Below are 20,553 nucleotides of genomic sequence, written 5' to 3'. Positions count from 1 at the left end.
TTTCTTCAGTTTTAAAAGTCTCTCTTTCTCGATGGAGATCTTCCTTTATTACCTACTGCTTCGATTGAAAGTCCAGTTTAGAAAACTGTTTTATTTTAGATATATAATCCTCCATGTTAAAAGTGCAAGCGAGAGGAAAAAAATAAACGATCGCTGCTCACTCTTGCTGTCACTTCTTCTGCAGCCGAGTAGTCGCAAGAAGGATCACTAGCGCCCTCTACCTCCAGGAGGCGGAAGTCATTTAATGACTCATATTTGACACACGCAGCTACGGTATATTAATAAAACATAGCTGCTTACTGTTCTTTTTAGCACATTCAATAGTGTGGACCTTAAATCCTACTGAATAGCTCTTTATCTTCTTCCCCTTTATGCGATTTCATATTATTGAAATCAGCCTCCTCCATTTTGAAAATGATAACAGGTGACGAGTTTGAACCAGCGGATATTCTAGACATGCGCTAATAAAAATAATATTTTGCGAAACGAGTTTGACCCGACGTTAATCCTGAGCCGGCGGTAATGCTAAACATGCGCTAATTATTTTGGGAAACGAGTTTGACCCGGCTGTAATTCTAGGCAGGCGCATACTATGTACCCAGCGACAATTCAAGGAAATACAGTACTTTGGAAATAAAACATTTTTTTTTGTTTTTAAATAAAGTGATGAGAAATAGCACATACTCGTCAGCCATTATGAAATATTTAAAATGTTTTTCACCACTGTTTGATTTAAGAAGCCCCGCCTCCAATTCAGTTGATTGACAGCTTACTTTAAAAAACGTTCCGGAAGCTTACATTTTTTTTCCTTTAACAATTTTTCAAAACCAATCGAAATTCCATCAAGGTATATTTAATGTCTGAAGACAGACTGAAGCTTCCCTTTCTGTTTTTTGTTGTTGTTTTTTTTCATTTTCTACTCGAATTACTGCTTCAAAATAAAAGCTGTGGTACAACATCTGTCCAGTAGATGGCGAGAATGCATCTATTACCTTGCGTGCCGGCCGCCATTCCACGCAAACGAAGAAGAGCTCCGACAAAGGCGCCATACATGAAAACACGCGCCGTGTAAACAAAATGGACGATGAATTTGTCATTTTATCACATCTACTCGATGTCAAAGTGGTGAGTGAGCTTCATATCAGCGATGCAGGACCTCATATCTCCAGAAAGTTGCCTTGTCGGTGAGAGGGGGTGTTGTTGCTACTTCTGGGGGGGCGGAGTCTATTCTGTCCTGTCGCCATCTAGTTTTTTGGGTTATTTCTTGCTTTTAGAAAGCGTTAAAGGCCTACTGAAATGAGATTTTCTTATTTAAACGGGGACAGCAGGTCCATTCTATGTGTCATACTTGATCATTTCGCGATATTGCCATATTTTTGCTGAAAGGATTTAGTAGAGAACATCCACATTAAAGTTCGCAACATTTGCTCGCTAATAAGAAAGCCTTGCCTTACCGGAAGTAGCAGACGATGTGTGCGTGACGTCACGGGTTGTGGAGCTCCTCACATTGTTTATAATCATAGCCACCAGCAGCAAGAACAATTCGGACCGAGAAAGCGATAATTTCCCCATTAATTTGAGCGAGGATGAAAGATTTGTGGATAAGGAAAGTGAGAGTGAAGGACTAGAAAAAAAAAATAGACGTGGGCAGTGGGAGCCATTCAGATATTAGATAAATTTACTAGGATAATTCTGGAAAATCCCTTATCTGCTTATTGTGTTACTAGTGTTTTAATGAAATTATGTAGTCGTACCTGAAAGTCGGAGGGGTGTGGTGACCGCCAGTGTCTCCGAGGGAAGCCACGTTTCTCGATGAGGCAAGGCAGCCGGGCTGAGATTTTTTTTTTCCCCCTCCACGGTGTAAGCATCCGACGGTCGGTGGCGGCCGGTGGGAGGAGACAAGAGAGTCCGCAGCTGCAGGAGGAACGACGCAAACTCTCCACTCAGGTCTACGGTAAGAGCTGAATGTAAACAAGGAAACACCGGCTGTGTTTGTGTTGCTAAAGGCGGCCGCAATACACCGCTTCCCACCTACATCTTTCTTCTTTGACGTCTCCATTATTAGTTGAACAAATTGCAAAAGATTCAGTAACACAGATGTCCAGAATACTGTGTAATTATGCGATTAAAGCAGACTATTTATAGCTGTGATCGGTGCTGGATCAAAATGTCTGCTACAATCCGTGACATCACGCGTCATCATACCGCAACGTTTTTAACAGGATACTGGGAAATTTAAATTTGCAATTTAGCAAACTATCCCGTCCGCATTGGCATGTGTTGCAATGTTAAGACATGCCAATACGGCCTTTTTAGTTTACTATATTGCAATTTTAAATTTCGCACAAAGTATCCTGTTGAAAACGTCGGTATGATGAGGCGTGCGCGTGACGTCTCGGATTGTAGCGGACGTTTTTTTCCAGCCCGATCCCAGCTATAAGTAGTCTGCTTTAATCGCATAATTCCACAGTATTCTGGACATCTGTGTTGCTGAATCTTTTGCAATTTGTTCAATTAATAATGGAGACGTCAAAGAAGAAAGATGTAGGTGGGAAGCGGTGTATTGCGGCCGCCTTTAGCAACACAAACACAGCCGGTGTTTCCTTGTTTATATTCGGCTCTTACCGTAGACATGAGCGGAAAGTTTGCGTCATTCCTCCTGCAGTTTTGGACTCTCTTGCCTCCTCCCACCGGCCGCCACCGACCATCGGATGCTTACCCCGTGGAGGGGAGAGAAAAAAAATCTCATTCCGTCTGCCTTGCCTCGTCAAGAAACGTTGCTTCCCTCGGAGACACTGGCGGTCGCCACACCCCTCCGACTTTCAAGTACGACCATATAATCTCACTAAAACACTAGTAACACAATAAGCATATAAGGGATTTTCAAGAATTATTTTAGTAAATGTGTCTAATAACATCTGAATCGCTCCACCTGCCCTTCACTGTCACTTTCCTCATCCACAAATCTTTCATCCTCGCTCAAATTAATGGAGAAATTGTCGCTTTCTCAGTCCGAATCGCTCTCGCTGCTGGTGGCCATGATTGTAAACAATGTTCAGATTTGAGGAGCTCCACAACCCGTGACATCACACGCACATTGTCTGCTACTTCCGGTATAGGCAAGGCTTTTTTATTAGCGACCAAAAGTTGCGAACTTTATCCTCGATGTTCTCTACTAAATCCTTTCAGCAAAAATATGGCAATATCGCGAAATGATCAAGTATGACACAAAGAATGGACCTGCTATCCCCGTTTAAATAAGAAAGTCTCATTTCAGTAGGCCTTTAAAGCCAAGTCACTCCAAAGAAGGTTCTGGAAAGACGAACTGTATCTAAAAAAAAAAAGAGTTACGCTCACTCTTAAGCAAGGAAAGAAACTGGAAGGATAAAAGTTGTGCCTCAGTGACCCGCCCCCGTCCTTTCCCCCCAGGTGTTTTAGAGACAATAATTAATAATGCTGACAATGATTACGATATATAAACTTTTTAGTACTTTGGAGTTGTAATACTCTTTAGTATTTTGCAAATAAATGTCTGTATTTAAAAGGAAAAACAACCCCCTGCAGTAATAAACCAGACACAAACGTACCATTGAGTGTGATTCATGTGTGCACGCCATCATTTACACCCCCTTCTGTGTGTTTGTGTGTCGTCGTCATGGCAACGAGAGCGGTTGATGAGGACCCGGGAACGCCTGACCTCGCTGCCGCCTGCTGGTAAACCAAACAAAACATATTGTTTGAGCCTGAAAAATTAAACCGGTAAGTCTGTTTTTTTCTATAATGAGGACCCCCCTGGTTATTTAAAAAAATAATGAATGCAGAGGAGCACAAACACTCTTGTGAGTGAGCGGTCAATCTAATCCAAGGGTCACCAACACGGTGCCCGCGGGCACCAGGTAGCCCGTAAGGACCAGATGAGTCGCTCGCTGGCCTGTTCTAAAAATAGCTCAAATAGCAGCACTTACCAGTGAGCTGCCTCTATTTTTTAAATTGTATTTATTTACTAGCAAGCTGGTCTAGCTTTGCCCGACTTTATTAATTCTAAGAGAGACAAAACTCAAATAGAATTTGAAAATCCAAGAAAATATTTTAAAGACTTGGTCTTCACTTGTTTGAATAAATTCATTTATTTTTTTTTACTTTGCTTCTTATAACTTTTAGAAAGACAATTGTAGAGAAAAAATACAACCTTAAAAATGATTTTAGGATTTTTTAACACATATACCTTTTTACCTTTTAAATTCCTTCCTCTTCTTTCCTGACAATTTAAATCAATGTTCAAGTTTTTTTTTTAGTGTAGAGAATAATAAATACATTTTAATTTAATTCTTCATTTTACCTTCTGTTTTTTCGACGAAGAATATTTGTGAAATATTTCTTCAAACTTATGATTAAAATTCCCAAAAATTTTCAGGCAAATCTAGAACATCTGTAGAATCGAAATTAAATCTTATTTCAAAGTATTTTGAATTTATTTTAAAATTTTTGTTCTGGAAAATCTCGAAGAAATAATTATTTGTCTTTGTTAGAAATATAGCTTGGTCTAATTTGTTATATATTCTAACAAAGTGCAGATTGGATTTTAACCTATTTAAAATATGTCATCAAAATTTGGAGAAAAAATACAACCTTAAAAATGATTTTAGGATTTTTAAACACATATACCTTTTTACCTTCTTTCAAGACAATTTAAAACAATCTTCAAGTAATTTTTTTTTTATTGTAAAGAATAATAAATCAATTTTAATATAATTCTTCATTTTAGCTTCTGTTTTTTCGACGAAGAATATTCGTGAAATATTTCTTCAAACTTATTATGATTAAAATTCAAAAAAAATATTCTGGCAAATCTAGAAAATCTGTAGAATCAAATTTAAATCTTATTTCAAAGTCTTTTGAATTTCTTTTACAATTTTGTTCTGGAAAATCTAGAAGAAATAATGATTTGTCTTTGTTAGAAATATAGCTTGGTCCAATTTGTTATATATTCTAACAAAGTGCAGATTGGATTTTAACCTATTTAAAACATGTCATCGAAATTCTTAAATTAATCTTAATCAGGAAAAATTACTAATGATATTCCATAAATTCTTTTTGTATTTTTTTTAAAAAGAGTCGAATTAGCTATTTTTTCTCTTCTTTTTTTTCGTTTAAATTTTAAAGAGTCGAAATTGAAGAGAAACTATGTTTCAAAATTTAATTTTCATTTTTTTCGTGTTTTCGCCTCTTTTATTCTGTTCCATTTAGTGTTTTTTTTCATCTTTTATTCTCTACAAAAATCTTCCGTAAAAGGGAAAAAAATGTATGACGGAATGACAGACATAAATACCCATTTTTTAATATATATAAATATAAGATTTATTTATTAAAGGTAAGTTGAGCAAATTGTCTATTTCTGGCAATTTATTTAAGTGTGTATCAAACTGGTAGCCCTTCGCATTAATCAGTACCCAAGAAGTAGCTCTTGCTTTCAAAAAGGTTGGTGACCCCTGCTCTAATCGAAGCCCCGCCCCTTCAATAATTGGCTACAATTCTCAATCCAAACCAGGAGAGGGCAGTAATGTTCAGTTTTGCCAGTTATGGGTGCCTATTGATTAAAAAAACAAAAAACTACGGTTTATGTCTGCCGATTTTATGTGCTTGCTGTCAAAAGACGATGATCGTTCGCATGCACACTAACATGACGTGTGTTTAGGTTGATTTACGAGCGGCTGCTCCACCAAAATAAAACCGTCACGCCTGACACTCACTGATAACACAAAATGCAGCCTTACTGGTAGTGTATTGCCCCCTGGTGGACACCCTAAGTACTACTGGTCCAACGCTCACTACCCGAGAATATACAACAATTCTTCTCAACAAAAGAGGATAAATATAATCTTAGATAAAAATGTAATTGAAAATGTACACCTTCAGTATATCCCGATGTGGAATTAAATGATGGATTGGCTTGAGCAAATAAATCAAAATCTTCCAATTTAAAGTGTTTACAAAGTATAGAGAAGGAAAACCATGATAAACATTCTGGATTTATTTCATCCATCCAACTAGATAATATTACTCATCTCACAATATGATATATAACTTACTTCACCAATTAATTAAAATATATATATATTGTTATTACTTATGGCAGGGGTGTCCAAACTTTTTCCACTGAGGGCCGCACACTGAAAAATCAAAGCAAGCGGGGGCCATTTTCATAATTTTTATTTTAAAAAGCAATACAATATATATATATATAAATTATACATTCAGGCCTCCACTCAGTTATGATCCCGGGGACCCCAAAGGGTTTTGGTAAAAAAAAAAAAACATAACAAATGTGTCATTATTCAGTATTATTATTTTCATTATTATTCAAGTTTTAAATGTCTAAAGCAGGGGTCACCAACACGGTGCCCGCGGGCACCAGGTCGCCCGTAAGGACCAGATGAGTCGCCCACTGGCCTGATTAAAATTCATACAAATTATTCTGGCAAATCTAGAAAAACTGTAAAATCTAATTAAATCTTATTTCGAAGTCTTTTGAATTTCTTTTAAAATGTTTGTTCTGGAAAATCCAGAAGAAATAATGATTCGTCTTTGTTAGAAATATAGCTTGGTCCAATTTGTTATATATTCTAACTAAATGCAGATTGGATTTTAACCTATTTAAAACATGTCATCAAAATTGTAAAATTAATCTTAATCAGGAAAAATGACTAATGATGTTCCATAAATATTTTTTTCAAAAATATTCGAATTAGCTAGTTTTTATCTTCATTTTTTTCGGTTGAACTTTGAATTTTAAAGAGTCAAAATTGAAGATACCGTAAACTATGTTTCAAAATTTTATTTTCATTTTTTTCTCTTTTAAACTGTTCTATTAAGTAATTTTTTCATCATTTATTCTCTACAAAAAAACCTTCCGTAAGAAGAAAAAAAATGCACAACGGAATTACGTACAGAAATACCCATTTATATATATATATATATATATATATATATATATATATATATATATATATATATATAGATTTATTTAATAAAAGGTAAATTGAGCAAATTGGCTATTTCTGGAATTTTATTCAAGTGTGTATCAAACTGGTAGCCCTTCGCATTAATCAGTACCCAAGAAGTAGCTCTTGCTTTCAAAAAGGTTGGTTACCCCTGCTGTAGATCAACATTAGGAAAAATGGAAAAAACACAAAATATGCAATATATTCACCGAAGAACATGTTTTTAGGTGGAATATTTGACATTATATAATAATTGGAGCCTTAATTTTGGATTTTGATTCATTATTATTTTTTGAGCAATGACACTTAAAAACAAATCACACTAAAATAATTGGCGATCCAAAAGGGTTCTACTCATTAAAGTGTTAAAAAATAAATTTTATATATTTTTTTACCGTTTACTTTTAGCACAATAATCAGTTCTATCCGTCAATTAATAGTTTTATTGTTATGTTTTTTGTTTATTTTAAGCCCTTCTTTTTAAAAAAAAAAAATGAGCTCTGTTTTTTTATATGGCAAATCACAAAATATGCAACATTTTCCCCCAAAAATATTTCAAAGTGGAATATTTAATGTGACGTAATTGGAGCCTTGAATAGGTCAATAATTCATAATGACATTGATTTTGATTCATTATTTTTTAAAGAAACAGCCTGCATGGCAGCTTTGTGATATAAGAGTAAAAACATTGCAACAAATTTTTGTTACATTTCACCTGTTTGCTCTTTTATACCACTTTTTCTGTTTTTAATTTTTTTCAATTGTATTCTTAAAATGTGCCGTGGGGCCGTAAAAAATAACCCGCGGGCCACACTTTGGACACCCCTGACTTATGGTTTATAGTATGATTAAATTGAGAACAGGAAGTGAACAAAAGTTTCAGAAACTGTTACATAAAGGTAAAAGGGGTAGGATTAAATAAGCTATGCTTTTTTTCCCTCATTAGAAATTGTGATTTATCATATTGTATACATGCATGTTCCAAATAAACTCAAACTCTTTTAGGCACACAAAAAACATTTTGTACAGTTAGATTTGGAAAAAACCTACTCTAATCATCCATTATTCCGCTTTACTCTTTAAATAAATGGTAATATAATTCAAATTAATTTCGATACTTATGTGCTGCTGATTATATTGTACAAAAAAAGTGTCTGTCCTAATTGATGTCTTCAAATGTACTTAATTTCCATTTGAGATTCATCCATACTTTAATAGTGTATTGCAATACAATTCTCATGTATTAATTAGCTTTATTTCTAATTAAATGTAAAATAAGAATACATTTCTTTCACTTCCTTTGCAAGGAAGTGAAAGGTTTTCAATGCTATGCCAAAAACAAAACAAAGTTAGTTCCAAATGCACTTTATTGGATGAGAAGGATAAAGAGTTAGCTGCACTGAAACCGCTCCAGTGGAGGATGATTGACAGTCCAAAGCGCCTCCTCGCCACACTGGCGTCCTGCCCGTCCATACTCTTTGGCGAGAAAGAAGAATGTGAAATAAAAAACGAGGCGGGTTGTGATGCGATAAGTAAACGTCCAGCGTGGTGGTTCTCAGTCGTCGTCCACTGTGGGCGTGATAGTCACGCCCCTCCTGATCTGTCCCCAGCCAATCAGACTGCAAGGAAGAAAGTGGGTGGAGATAATGAGTTACCGTTAAAGGACTAATGAACTGCGCAGGGATTGACCAGACTCATCCTCACCGCCAATGTTTCTCCACACGTCGACTCAGAGCGATCTTCTCTCCCACTTCAGTGCAGACGGGATTGGTCAGGACGATCTTGGCCAGATCGGCTTTGACGGCGCTGACGCGGCCGCCCGTCGACAGCGACCCGATGTTCACCATCAACACTTCGTTCTTGGAAAGCTTCTGGACCTGCGGCGGCAAAGACAAACGTTCCGTCAGCGTGACGCAGAAGACTATCGGAAGTCGGAATAAACTTTGCTCGCCTTGGCGGCCTTCTTGTCTCCCTCTGTGCGCACGCCCAGCAGCCTCCTGAGCAGGAAGTAGGAGATCTCCAACTCGGTGAAGATCTCCGGCAGCTCGCCGACGGCACCCAGCACCTGACCCACCATACGGTCCGCTCGGCACAGCGTGGGGTCGATCTTGGTGCCCACACCTGCAAAGACACTTGGTCAGCCTACATCGGGGGTGTCCAAAGTGCACTCATTTCTTTACAGCCTGTGTGGCACACTCTAAAACTAGTCAAACAACAACAATGAGAAGAATAAAAACGACAAAAAGTGAAATCAAACTAGAAAAGTAGCAATGTTGACTTTAATAACACAAAGCAGGCTGTTTTTTTCCTTAAAACTGTCCATCCATCCATTTTCTACCGCTTATTCCCTTTGGGGGCGCTGGTGCCTATCTCAGCTACAATCGGGCGGAAAGCGGGGTACGCCCTGGACAAGTCACCACCTCATCACAGGTCCAAGACAGATAGACAGACAACATTCACACACTAGGGACCATTTAGTGTTGCCAATCAACCTATCCCCAGGTGCATGTCTTTGGAGGTGGGTTGCTCTAAAACAGGGGTCGGGAACCTTTTTGGCTGAGAGAGCCAAGAAGCCAAATATTTTAAAATGTATTTCCCTAAGAGCCATATAATATTTTTTTTTTTAACACTGAACACAACTAAACGTGTGCATTTTTAAGTAAGACCAACATTTCCAGAGTATAATAGGTCTCTTATTCTTTGTAATATTGTTATTCTGAAGCAAACTGTGGAAGGGGCGTGGCCTGCAGCAAAGCGGGATGTTGCCAGGACCGGCCTCGAAATCAGCGACAGGTGCGTAGAGGGCCCACCTGGGCCTTTTTATCTAATCACCAGTCGCTCTGTTATAAGCAGCAGCCAAGAGGAGAGACAATTGCTGGAAAGCAACTGAGAGACTAATTGAAAAAAAAAAAACAATATTTTACCCTAAAACAGGCTCTCATGTCGGTGTTTGGTGGTCTGAAGAACCCCCAGGAGGGCAAGCCCAACACTAACCAATAATAAATAAATTACTTCTTACCATTAACGCAACTTCTTGAGCATAACCATGCATGATAATGTTTTATATTTTGAATGTTATTTTTAACACTATGATTACAAGTGGAATTATTCATTACTTATCGTGTTAAGCAATGTCAGCTCAGATTTATCCAAGAGTCAGATGCAGTCATCAAAAGAGCCACATCTGGCTCTAGAGCCATAGATTCCCTACCCGTGCTCTAAAATAATGAATCAAAATTAATGTTATGAATTGTTAACCTATCAAATATTCCTATTTGAAATATTTTTGGGGGAAAATATTGCATATTTTGTGTTTTGCTATAAAAAAGAAAACCTTTTCTTTAACAAAAAGGGCATGAAACATTTTTTTTAAAGAAATTCCTAACGACAGACCTGAAGTTGCTCTAGATCAGGGGTCACCAACCTTTTTGAAAGCAAGAGCTACTTCTTGGGTACTGATTAATGCGAAGGGCTACCAGTTTGATACACACTTAAATAAATTGCCAGAAATAGCCAATTTGCTCAATTTACCTTAAATAAATAAATCTACATATATATTAAAAAATGGGTATTTCTGTCTGTCATTCCGCCGTACATTTTTTTCCCCCTTTTACGGAAGGTTTTTTGTAGAGAATAAAAGATGAAAAAAACACTAAATTGAACGGTTTAAAAGAGGAGAAAACATGAAAAAAATGAAATTTACATTTTGAAACATAGTTTATCTTCAATTTCGACTATTTAAAATTCAAAATTCAACCGAAAAAAAGAAGAGACAAACTAGCTAATTCGAATCTTTTTGAAAAAATGTATTTATGGAACATCGTTAGTAATTTTACCTGATTAAGATTAATTTTAGAATTTTGATAACATATTTTAAATAAGTTAAAATCCAATCTGCACTTTGTTAGAATATATAACAAATTGGACCAAGCTATATTTCTAACAAAGAAAAATCATTATTTCTTCTAGATTTTCCAGAACAAAAATTTTAAAAGAAACTCAAAACACTTTGAAATAAGATTTAAATTTGATTCTACAGATTTTCTAGATTTGCCAGAATACATTTTTTGAATTTTAATCATAAGTTTGAAGAAATATTTCACAAATATTCTTCATCAAAAAAACAGAAGCTAAAATGAAGAATTAAATTAAAATGTATTTATTATTCTTTACAACAAAAAAAACAATTTACTTGAACATTGATTTAAATTGTCAGGAAAGAAGAGGAAGGAATTTAAAAGGTAAAAAGGTATATAAGTTTAAAAATCCTAAAATAATTTTTAAGGTTGTATTTTTTCTCTAAAATTGTCTTTCTGAAAGTTATAAGAAGCGACGTAAAAAAATAAATGAATTTATTTAAACAAGTGAAGACCAAGTCTTTAAAATATTTTCTTGGATTTTCAAGTTCTATTTGAGTTTTGTCTCTCTTAGAATTAAAAATATCGAGCAAAGCGAGACCAGCTTGCTAGTAAATAAATAAAATTTAAAAAATAGAGGCAGCTCACTGGTAAGTGCTGCTATTTGAGCTATTTTTAGAACAGGCCAGCGGGCGACTCATCTAGTCCTTACGGGCGACCTGGTGACCCCTGATCTAGATGGTTCCACATAAAGTAGGAAGGTGAGGACGCACCGATGAGGCCTCCGGGCGCGGCGTACTGGAGATCGTTGTGTTCGGCGAAGAGCGAGACGATCTTGGAGAAGATGGGTTTGCACATCAGCTTGCCTTCGTCATCCTTGGACACGATGCCCGGCCGCACCTCGATCTCCTGGCCCACCTGCACACGCAAGACGGTGATGCTCATTCGCTGCTTTGGGCGGGTTTTGTGCGGCGCGGTCTCACCTTGAGCACGCCCTTCAGGATGCTCCCTCCTGCCACGCCCCCTTTCAGGTCGTCCACTTCGCAGCCGGGCTTGTTGACGTCAAAAGACCTGATGACTGAGAGGAAGAGAGTCAGTGAGGACCAGGTGAGAGGCGGGGCTTCTCTGGCCGCTTCTTACCGATGAGTCTGGGCTTGGAGGAGAAGTCCCGGATGGGAACAGGGATCATCTTCACGATGTACTCGCACACCACCTCAATGTTGTACTTCAGCTGAGCTGAGATGGGAATGATGGGGGCGCCCTCGGCCACCGTGCCTGTCAATCAAACAAGTCTGTCCTTTCAAATCTTCCAAATGACAACTCTGGCCAAAATACACAACCGTGGCTGTAGGCAACCTCCATATGTCGTTTCTTTAAGAGCTGCACAAGATGGCATATCCTTTACATCTAAAACAACACTAGTACATCCTTTGCGTAGTACAAATAGGAAGTGCAATATTGATAATGATTAATAATCGTGATATAATATTGATCATTTACTACTTGTACAATATCACTACTACTACTAATTTATTTACAATATTACTTGTACAATATCACTACTACTACATTATTTACAATATAACTTGTACAATATCACAACTACTAAATTACTTACATTACTACTTGTACAATATCACTACTACATTATTTACAATATAACTTGTACAATATCACTACTACTACATTACTTACAATATATTATTTGTACAATATCACTACTACTACTACAGTACTAACAATATATTACTTGTACGATATCTACTACTACATTGCTTACAATATATTACTTCACAATGTCACTACGACTACATTACTTACTATATATTACTTGTAAAATATCACTACTACTATATTAACAATATTACTTGTACAATATCACTCTTATTACTACATTACTTACAATATTACTTGTACAATATCACTAATACTACATTATTTACAATACTACTTGTATAATATCACTACTACATTAATTACAATATATTACTTGTACAATATCACTACTATTAAAATATTTCTTACAATATTTTACTTTACAATGTCACTAGTACTACATTACTTACTATATATTACTTGTAAAATATCACTACTATATTATTTACAATATTACTAGTACAATATCAGTCCTATTACTTCATTACTTAGAATATCACTACTACTACAGAACTTACAATATATTACTTGTACAAAATCACTACTTCTACATTACTTAAAATATATTATTTGTACAATATCACTACTACATTATTTACATTACTTGTACAATAGCACTACTTTTACATTACTTACAATATATTACTTGTACAATATCACTACTACTACTGTACTTACAATATACTACTTGTCTAATATCACTACTACTACATTACTTACAATACTACTTGTACAATATCACTACTACTACTACATTATTTACAATATAACTTGTACAATGTCACTACTACTACTACAGTACTAACAATATATTACTTGTACAATATCTACTACTACATTACTTACTATATATAACTTATGAAATATCACTACTACTAAATTAATAACTATATTACTTGTACAATATCACTACTACTACTACATTACTTATAATATGACTTCTATAATATCACTACTTCTATATTAATAACAATATTACTTGTACAATGTCACTCCTATTACTACATTACTTACAATATGAATTGTTCAATATCACTACTACTACATTACATACAGTATTACTTCTATATCACTACTACTACATTACATACAGTATTACTTCTATATCACTACTACTACATTACTTACAATATATTGCTTGTACAATATCACTACTACTACAGTACAAACAATATATTACTTGTACAATATCTACTACTATTAAACCATTACTTACAATATACTAATTGTATAATATCACTACTACTACATTACTTACTATATATTACTTGTAAAATATCACTACTATGTATTTACAATATTACTTGTACAATATCACCCCTATTAGTACATTACTTAGAATATCACTACTACATTACTTACAATATATTACTTGTTCAATAGCACTACTACATTACTTGTACAAAATAACTACTACTACAGTACTTACTATATATTACTTGCACAATAGCTACTATTACTACATTACTTGTACAATATCACTACTACTACAGTACTCAAGATATTACTTGTACAATATCACTACTACTACTTACAATATACTAATTGTATAATATTACTACTACTACATTACTTACGATATATTACTTGTACAAATCAATACTACTACTACTACAGTACTTATTATATATTACTTGTACAAATAATTACTACTACTACAGTACTTATAATATATTACTTGTACAAATCACTACTACTAGAGTACTTAGAATATATTACTTGTCCAATATCACTACTACAATACTTACAAGAGGTTAAATGAAATGCTACATTTTCTCATGCAGTCCTAATCATGACTACAGTTCCATGAACACAGGAGGTGAGTGAAGTAAAAAGGTCGGCACGCTGACCCTGCACGAAGGCCAGGATCTGCTCGTACTGTTCCTTGGCCTGGCTCTCCTTCACCAGGTCGATCTTGTTCTGCAGGATGAGGATGTGCTTCAGCTTCATGATCTCTATGGCGGCCAGATGCTCGGACGTCTGCGGCTGAGGACAGGACTCGTTCCCCGCTGAGGGAGGACAGAAGAGCGCTCTGGCACAGGTTCCACACGCACAAGCCGGCGCCACTCACCGATCAGCAGGAGGGCGGCGTCCATGACGGCGGCGCCGTTCAACATGGTGGCCATCAAGATGTCGTGACCGGGGCAGTCCACGAAGGACACGTGTCTACGAGAGACGCCATTTACAAATTTGGGAGTCGAAGGCTTCACACTTTGTGGGCTGTCAGGTGACGCCATTTTAACAACAAACACGGTGACTACTTCATACCAACCTGACAAGTTTGAAGTTGCCTTTGGTGCCGGGAATGTCTGTGGGGAACTCGTCGGGGGTGCTGCTGCCACAAGAGCGGTAGCACTCGGGCCGGGGACAGCTGGGGTCGTCCAGCATGTAGATCTAACAAGATGGCGGCGGTTAGCGTCCCGGTGGGCTGAAAAGCCAGGAGCAGCAGCTTCTCCTCGCACCACCTACCTTAGCATTAGCATAGCCCAGCTTGATGGTGATGTTCCTCTCCAGTTCGTTCTTGAAGCGGACGGTGTGAACGCCTGAGATGGCTTTCACCACCGTGGACTTCCCGTGGGCCACGTGGCCGATGGTGCCTGGAAGTCAGACAAAGACACTTCACTGTGTGAATGTTCCAAAGCTTTCATCTCTCTATTATTTAACTTCTTCTTCTCCAGATTTTGGCACGCTCTACTCTCCACATTTTTCACCCCATTCAAACCGTTCCAACTTCAAACTGTTTAGTCTATTCTGGAATCGCAGGCTTTCCCTTGACAAATTCCAAACATTCCCAAATTTCCCAGAATTCCGAGTTTTTCGGGACATTATTCCCGTTCATAATGATTTGCCCATTTTTCAAACTTTGACCATTTCCACATTTTTCAACCTATTCAAAACCTTTCACCATTTCCACATTTTTCAAACCATTTCACCTTCAACAAATTCCACCATTCTGGAAATTCAAACTACCTTTTTTCAAAGTTCATAACAATTCCAGGATTTTCCAGTATTCCTGCTTTTCCAAAGCCCTATTTCTACCATTTTTTTCAACGCATTTCAACCGTTCCACAATCCAAACATTCCTCTTAATCAGGACAAAAAACTAAGTTGTTTTTTGAACTGGGTTAAAATTCCCGGTTTTCCCGAAATTCCGTAATCCATCCATCCATTTTCTACCGCTTGTCCCGTTCGGGGTTCATGTCCTTACCAATGTTGATGGTGGCCTGCCGGCTGATGATCTCCGGGGACAGAGTCTCCAAGGTGGACACATCCTGAAGAGACATTGTTTATAAAGCTGAGCATTGTTTGTAGATATATTTCATAACACGTCCCTACATTTCAGATAACAACACGCAGGACAAATACTTAAGAAAGAGATGTCATCATTCTTAAGTCATTGCATGGAACTACCGTATTTCCTTAAATTGCCGCAGGGCATATAGTATGCGCCTGCCTTCAATTACTGCTGGGTCAAACTCGCTTCGCAAAATAATTAGCGCATGCTTAGCATTACTACCTGGTCAAACTCGTGACACTTCCCCTGTCATCGTTTTCAAAATGGAGGAGGCTGATTTCAATATCGGTCATTTGAAATTGCATAAAGGGAAGAAGATTAAGAGCTATTCAGTAGGATTAAAAGGTCCAAGCTTACATCACACTCAAATTTTTAGTGCATGCCTTTGGTAAGTGCCGGAGTGAGAAGAGGTTTTAAAATAATTAGCGTGCCTGCAGCAATGCAAGGAAATACGGTAAATAGATTTCGATCCTTGTTAGAAGCACAGACGCTAAGCGCTAGTTTCGATCTTCATTAGGAGGCCAGACGTTAAGCGCTAGTTTCCATCTTTGTGAGGAGCTCAGACGCTAATAGCTAGTTTCGATCTTTTTTTAGGAGCCCAGACGTTAAGCGCTATTTTTAATCTTTGTGAAGAGCACAGACGCTAAGCGCTACTTTCGATCTTTGTAAGGAGCACAGACGCTAAGCGCTAGTTTCGATCTTTGTGAGGAGCACAGACGCTAAGAGATAGTTCCGATCTTTGTTTGGAGCACAGACCCTAAGTGATAGTTTTCTAGCTTTGAGGAGCACAGGCGCTAAGCGCTAGTTTCAATCTTTGTTGGGAGCATAAACGCTAAGCACTAGTTCCGCTCTTTGTGAGGAGCACAGACGCTAAGCGCTTGTTTCGATCTTTGTTAGAAGCACAGACTCTAAGCGCTGGTTTCGAGCTTTGCGAGGACCACAAACGCTATGCGCTAGTTTCGATATTTGTTAGGAGCACAGACGCTAAGAGTTAAGTTCGATCTCTGTCAGGAGCAGACGCCAAGCGTTAGTTTCGATATTTGTTAGGAGCACATACGCTAAGCGCGAGTTACGATCTTTGTTAGGAGCACAGACGCTAAGCGCTAGTTTTGATCTTTGTAAGGAGCACAGTCGTTAAGAGCTAGTTTTGATCTTTGTTAGGAGCATAGACGCTAAGCGCTAGTTTTGATCTTAGTTAGGAGCACAGACTCTAAGTGCTAGTTTTGATCTTTGTTGGGAGCATAGACGCAGAGCACTAGTTCCGATCTTTATGAAGAGCACAGACGCTAAGCGCTTGTTTTGATCTTTGTTAGAAGCACAAACGCTAAGCGCTTGTTTCGATCTTTGTTAGAAGCACAGACGCTAAGCGCTGGTTTCGAGCTTTGCGAGGACCACAAACGCTATGCGCTAGTTTCGATATTTGTTAGGAGCACAGACGCTAAGAGTTAGGTTCGATCTCTGTCAGGAGCAGACGCTAAGCGCTAGTTTCGATATTTGTTGGGAGCACATACGCTAAGCGCGAGTTACAATCTTTGTTAGGAGCACAGACGCTAAGCGCTAGTTTTGATCTTTGTAAGGAGCACAGTCGTTAAGTGCTAGTTTCGATCTTTGTTGGGAGCATAGACGCTGAGCACTAGTTCCAATCTTTGTGAGGAGCAAAGACGCTAAGCGCTTGTTTCGATCTTTGTTAGAAGCACAGACGCTAAGCGCTGGTTTCGAGCTTTGCGAGGACCCCAAACGCTATGCGCTGGTTTCGAGCTTTGTTAGGAGCACAGACGCTAAGCGCTGGTTTCGATCTTTGTTAGAAGCACAGACGCTAAGCGCTGGTTTCGAGCTTTGCGAGGACCACAAACGCTATGCGCTAGTTTCGATATTTGTTAGGAGCAGAGACGCTAAGAGTTAGGTTCGATCTCTCTCAGGAGCAGACGCTAAGCGCTAGTTTCGATATTTGTTAGGAGCACAGACGCTAAGCGCTAGTTTTGATCTTTGTAAGGAACACAGTCGTTAAGAGCTAGTTTTGATCTTTATTAGGAGCACAGACGCTAAGCGATTGTTTCGATCTTTGTTGGGAGCATAGACGCTGAGCACTAGTTCCGATCTTTGTGAAGAGCACAGATGCTAAGCGATTGTTTCGGTCTTTGTTAGAAGCACAAACGCTAAGAGCTAGTTTTGATCTTTGTTAGGAGCACAGACGCTTAGTGCTAGTTTCGATATTTGTTGGGAGCATAGACGCTGAGCACTAGTTCTGATCTTTGTGAAGAGCACGGACGGTAAGCGCTAGTTTTGATCTTTGTAAGGAGCACAGACAATCAATCAATCTATCTATAAAAATTGCTAAGCGCTAGTTCCGATCTTTGTGATATCAAAACTAGCGCTTAGCGTCTGTGCTATTTGTAAGGAGCACAGACAATCAATCAATCAATCTATAAAAATCGCTAAGCGCTAGTTCCGATCTTTGTGAGAGCATAGACGCTAAGCGCTAGTTCCTATCTTTGTGAGGAGCACAGACCCTAAGCGCTAGTTCCGATCTTTGAGAGAGCACGGACGCTAAGCGCTAGTTCCTATCTTTGTGAGGAGCACAGACGCTAAGTGCTAGTTTTGCTCTTTGTAAGGAGCACAGACAATCAATCAATCAATCTATCTATAAAAATCGCTAAGCGCTAGTTCCGATCTTTGTGAGAGCATAGACGCTAAGCGCTAGTTCCTATCTTTGTGAGGAGCATAGACGCTAAGCGCTAGTTCCGATCTTTGAGAGAGCACGGACGCTAAGCGCTAGTTCCTATCTTTGTGAGGAGCACAGACGCTAATTGCTAGTTTTGCTCTTTGTAAGGAGCACAGACAATCAATCAATCTATCTATAAAAATCGCTAAGCGCTAGTTCTCATCTTTGTGAGAGCACAGACGCTAAGCGCTAGTTCCTATCTTTGTGAGGAGCACAGACGCTAAGAGCTAGTTCTGATCTTTGTTTGGAGCACAGACCCTAAGTGTTAGTTTTCGAGCTTTGAGGAGCACAGGCGCTAAGCGCTAGTTTCAATCTTTGTTAGGGGCATAGACGCTAATCACTAGTTCCGATCTTTGTGAGGAGCACAGTCGTTAAGAGCTAGTTTGGATCTTAGGAGCACAGACGCTTAGTGCTAGTTTCGATCTTTGTTGGGAGCATAGACGCCGAGCACTAGTTCCAATCTTTGTGAAGAGCACAGACGCTAAGCGCTTCCTTCGATCTTTGTTAGAAGCACAAACGCTAAGCGCAAGTTCCGATATTTGTTAGGAGCACAGACGCTAGAGCTAGTTTCAATCTTTGTCAGGAGCACAGACGCTAAGCCCTAGTTTTGATCTTTGCTAGGAGCACAGACGCTAAGTGCTAGTGTCGATCTTTGTTAGGAGCACAGATACTAAGTGCTAGTTTCGATCATTGTTAGGAGCACAGATGCTAAGCATTTGTTTCGATCTTTATAAGGAGCACAGACAATCAATCTATCTATCAAAATCGCTAAGCGCTAGTTTTGATCTTTGCTAGGAGCACAGACGCTAAGTGCTAGTGTCGATCTTTGTTAGGAGCACAGATGCTAAGTGCTAGTTTCGATCATTGTTAGGAGCACAGATGCTAAGTGCTAGTTTCGATCATTGTTAGGAGCACAGACGCTAAGCATTTGTTTCGATCTTTATAAGGAGCACAGACAATCAATTTATCTATCAAAATCGCTAAGCGCTAGTTACGATCTTTGGGAGAACACAGACGCTAAGCGCTAGTTCTGATCTTTGTAAGGAGCACAGACGCTACTCGCTAGTTCCTATCTTTGTGAGGAGCACAGACGCTACTCGCTAGTTCCTATCTTTGTGAGGAGCACAGACGCTAAGTGCAAGTTTTGATCTTTGTAAGGAGCACAGACAATCAATCAATCTATCTATCAAAATCGCTAAGCGCTAGTTCCGATCTTTGTGAGCAGCACAGACTCTAAGCACTAGTTCCGATCTTTGTGAGGAGCACAGACGCTAAGCGCTAGTTCCGATCTTTGTGAGCAGCACAGACGCTAAGCGCTAGTTCCAATCTTAGTGAGGAGCACAGACGCTAAGCGCTAGTTCCAATCTTTGTGAGGAGCACAGACGCTAAGCACTAGCGCTACTAGCCGGCCGTCATGTGCCGGGTGGTGGCGGTGGCTCGGGACCAGCTTTCCGGAGAAGAAACACTTTAACGAAGCTAACAACCCACCAGTAGCCTCTATCACAAAACCCCAAATATTTGGGCAGTGTTAAAAAGTGACTTACGAGAGTGCTGAGGTCTTGTTTGGCCAAGTGCGGCTGACCCAGCGTTGTTCCAGACTCGTCGCCCGCCATCTTGAATGAGAAGAGAATGAAAGAGGCAGCCGGGGACAATGCCTGAAAACCTCATTTAAAAAAACATAAACAAATAATTTGCTTCCCCTAAGACAGTCCGTCGAATAAAAGGTCAATTGGATTAATTCGTAGCAGAATCATCTCAAATGATGACAAACAGGATTCGTGACTTGCACTTACTTCGGACTGAAAAACACCGCCAAGGGGTCCTCTTTCTGCGGCTGATGCAACTTGCAGGCACTGTCAAAAATGTTCACAATCCCAACCGGGAAATGTCCAATATTTTACTTTACATATACGTCTATTGATTTTATTTCAATGGGAAGCTTTAACAACAGACTAACATTTGTTTGTCTTCGGTAAGTAGAAAAATAATTAGGTTACTGGCGTGTCAGGTCCGTCGTGTTTT

At 38.5% G+C, this 20,553-nt stretch overlaps 1 protein-coding gene across 1 annotated transcript; it reads right to left on the bottom strand.

The window, feature by feature from the left end:
* Nucleotides 1-8,350: 8,350 nt before the first annotated feature.
* Nucleotides 8,351-20,259, bottom strand: eif2s3 (eukaryotic translation initiation factor 2, subunit 3 gamma). Its single transcript, XM_061921418.1, has 12 exons — nucleotides 20,076-20,259; nucleotides 15,723-15,786; nucleotides 14,984-15,111; nucleotides 14,787-14,908; nucleotides 14,586-14,680; nucleotides 14,365-14,523; nucleotides 11,999-12,133; nucleotides 11,842-11,936; nucleotides 11,632-11,776; nucleotides 8,953-9,122; nucleotides 8,706-8,878; nucleotides 8,351-8,620 (listed from the first exon to the last, which is right to left on the bottom strand). The coding sequence occupies exons 1-12, from the start codon at nucleotides 20,142-20,144 to the stop codon at nucleotides 8,557-8,559; spliced, it is 1,419 nt and encodes a 472-aa protein (XP_061777402.1). The 5' UTR covers nucleotides 20,145-20,259; the 3' UTR covers nucleotides 8,351-8,556.
* Nucleotides 20,260-20,553: the final 294 nt, after the last annotated feature.

This window comes from Nerophis ophidion, linkage group LG15 (assembly GCF_033978795.1).
Source record: "Nerophis ophidion isolate RoL-2023_Sa linkage group LG15, RoL_Noph_v1.0, whole genome shotgun sequence".
Lineage (NCBI taxonomy): Eukaryota > Metazoa > Chordata > Actinopteri > Syngnathiformes > Syngnathidae > Nerophis > Nerophis ophidion.
The sequence above is the reverse complement of the archived record's forward strand: the minus strand, read 5'-3'. Positions and strand labels throughout refer to the sequence as shown.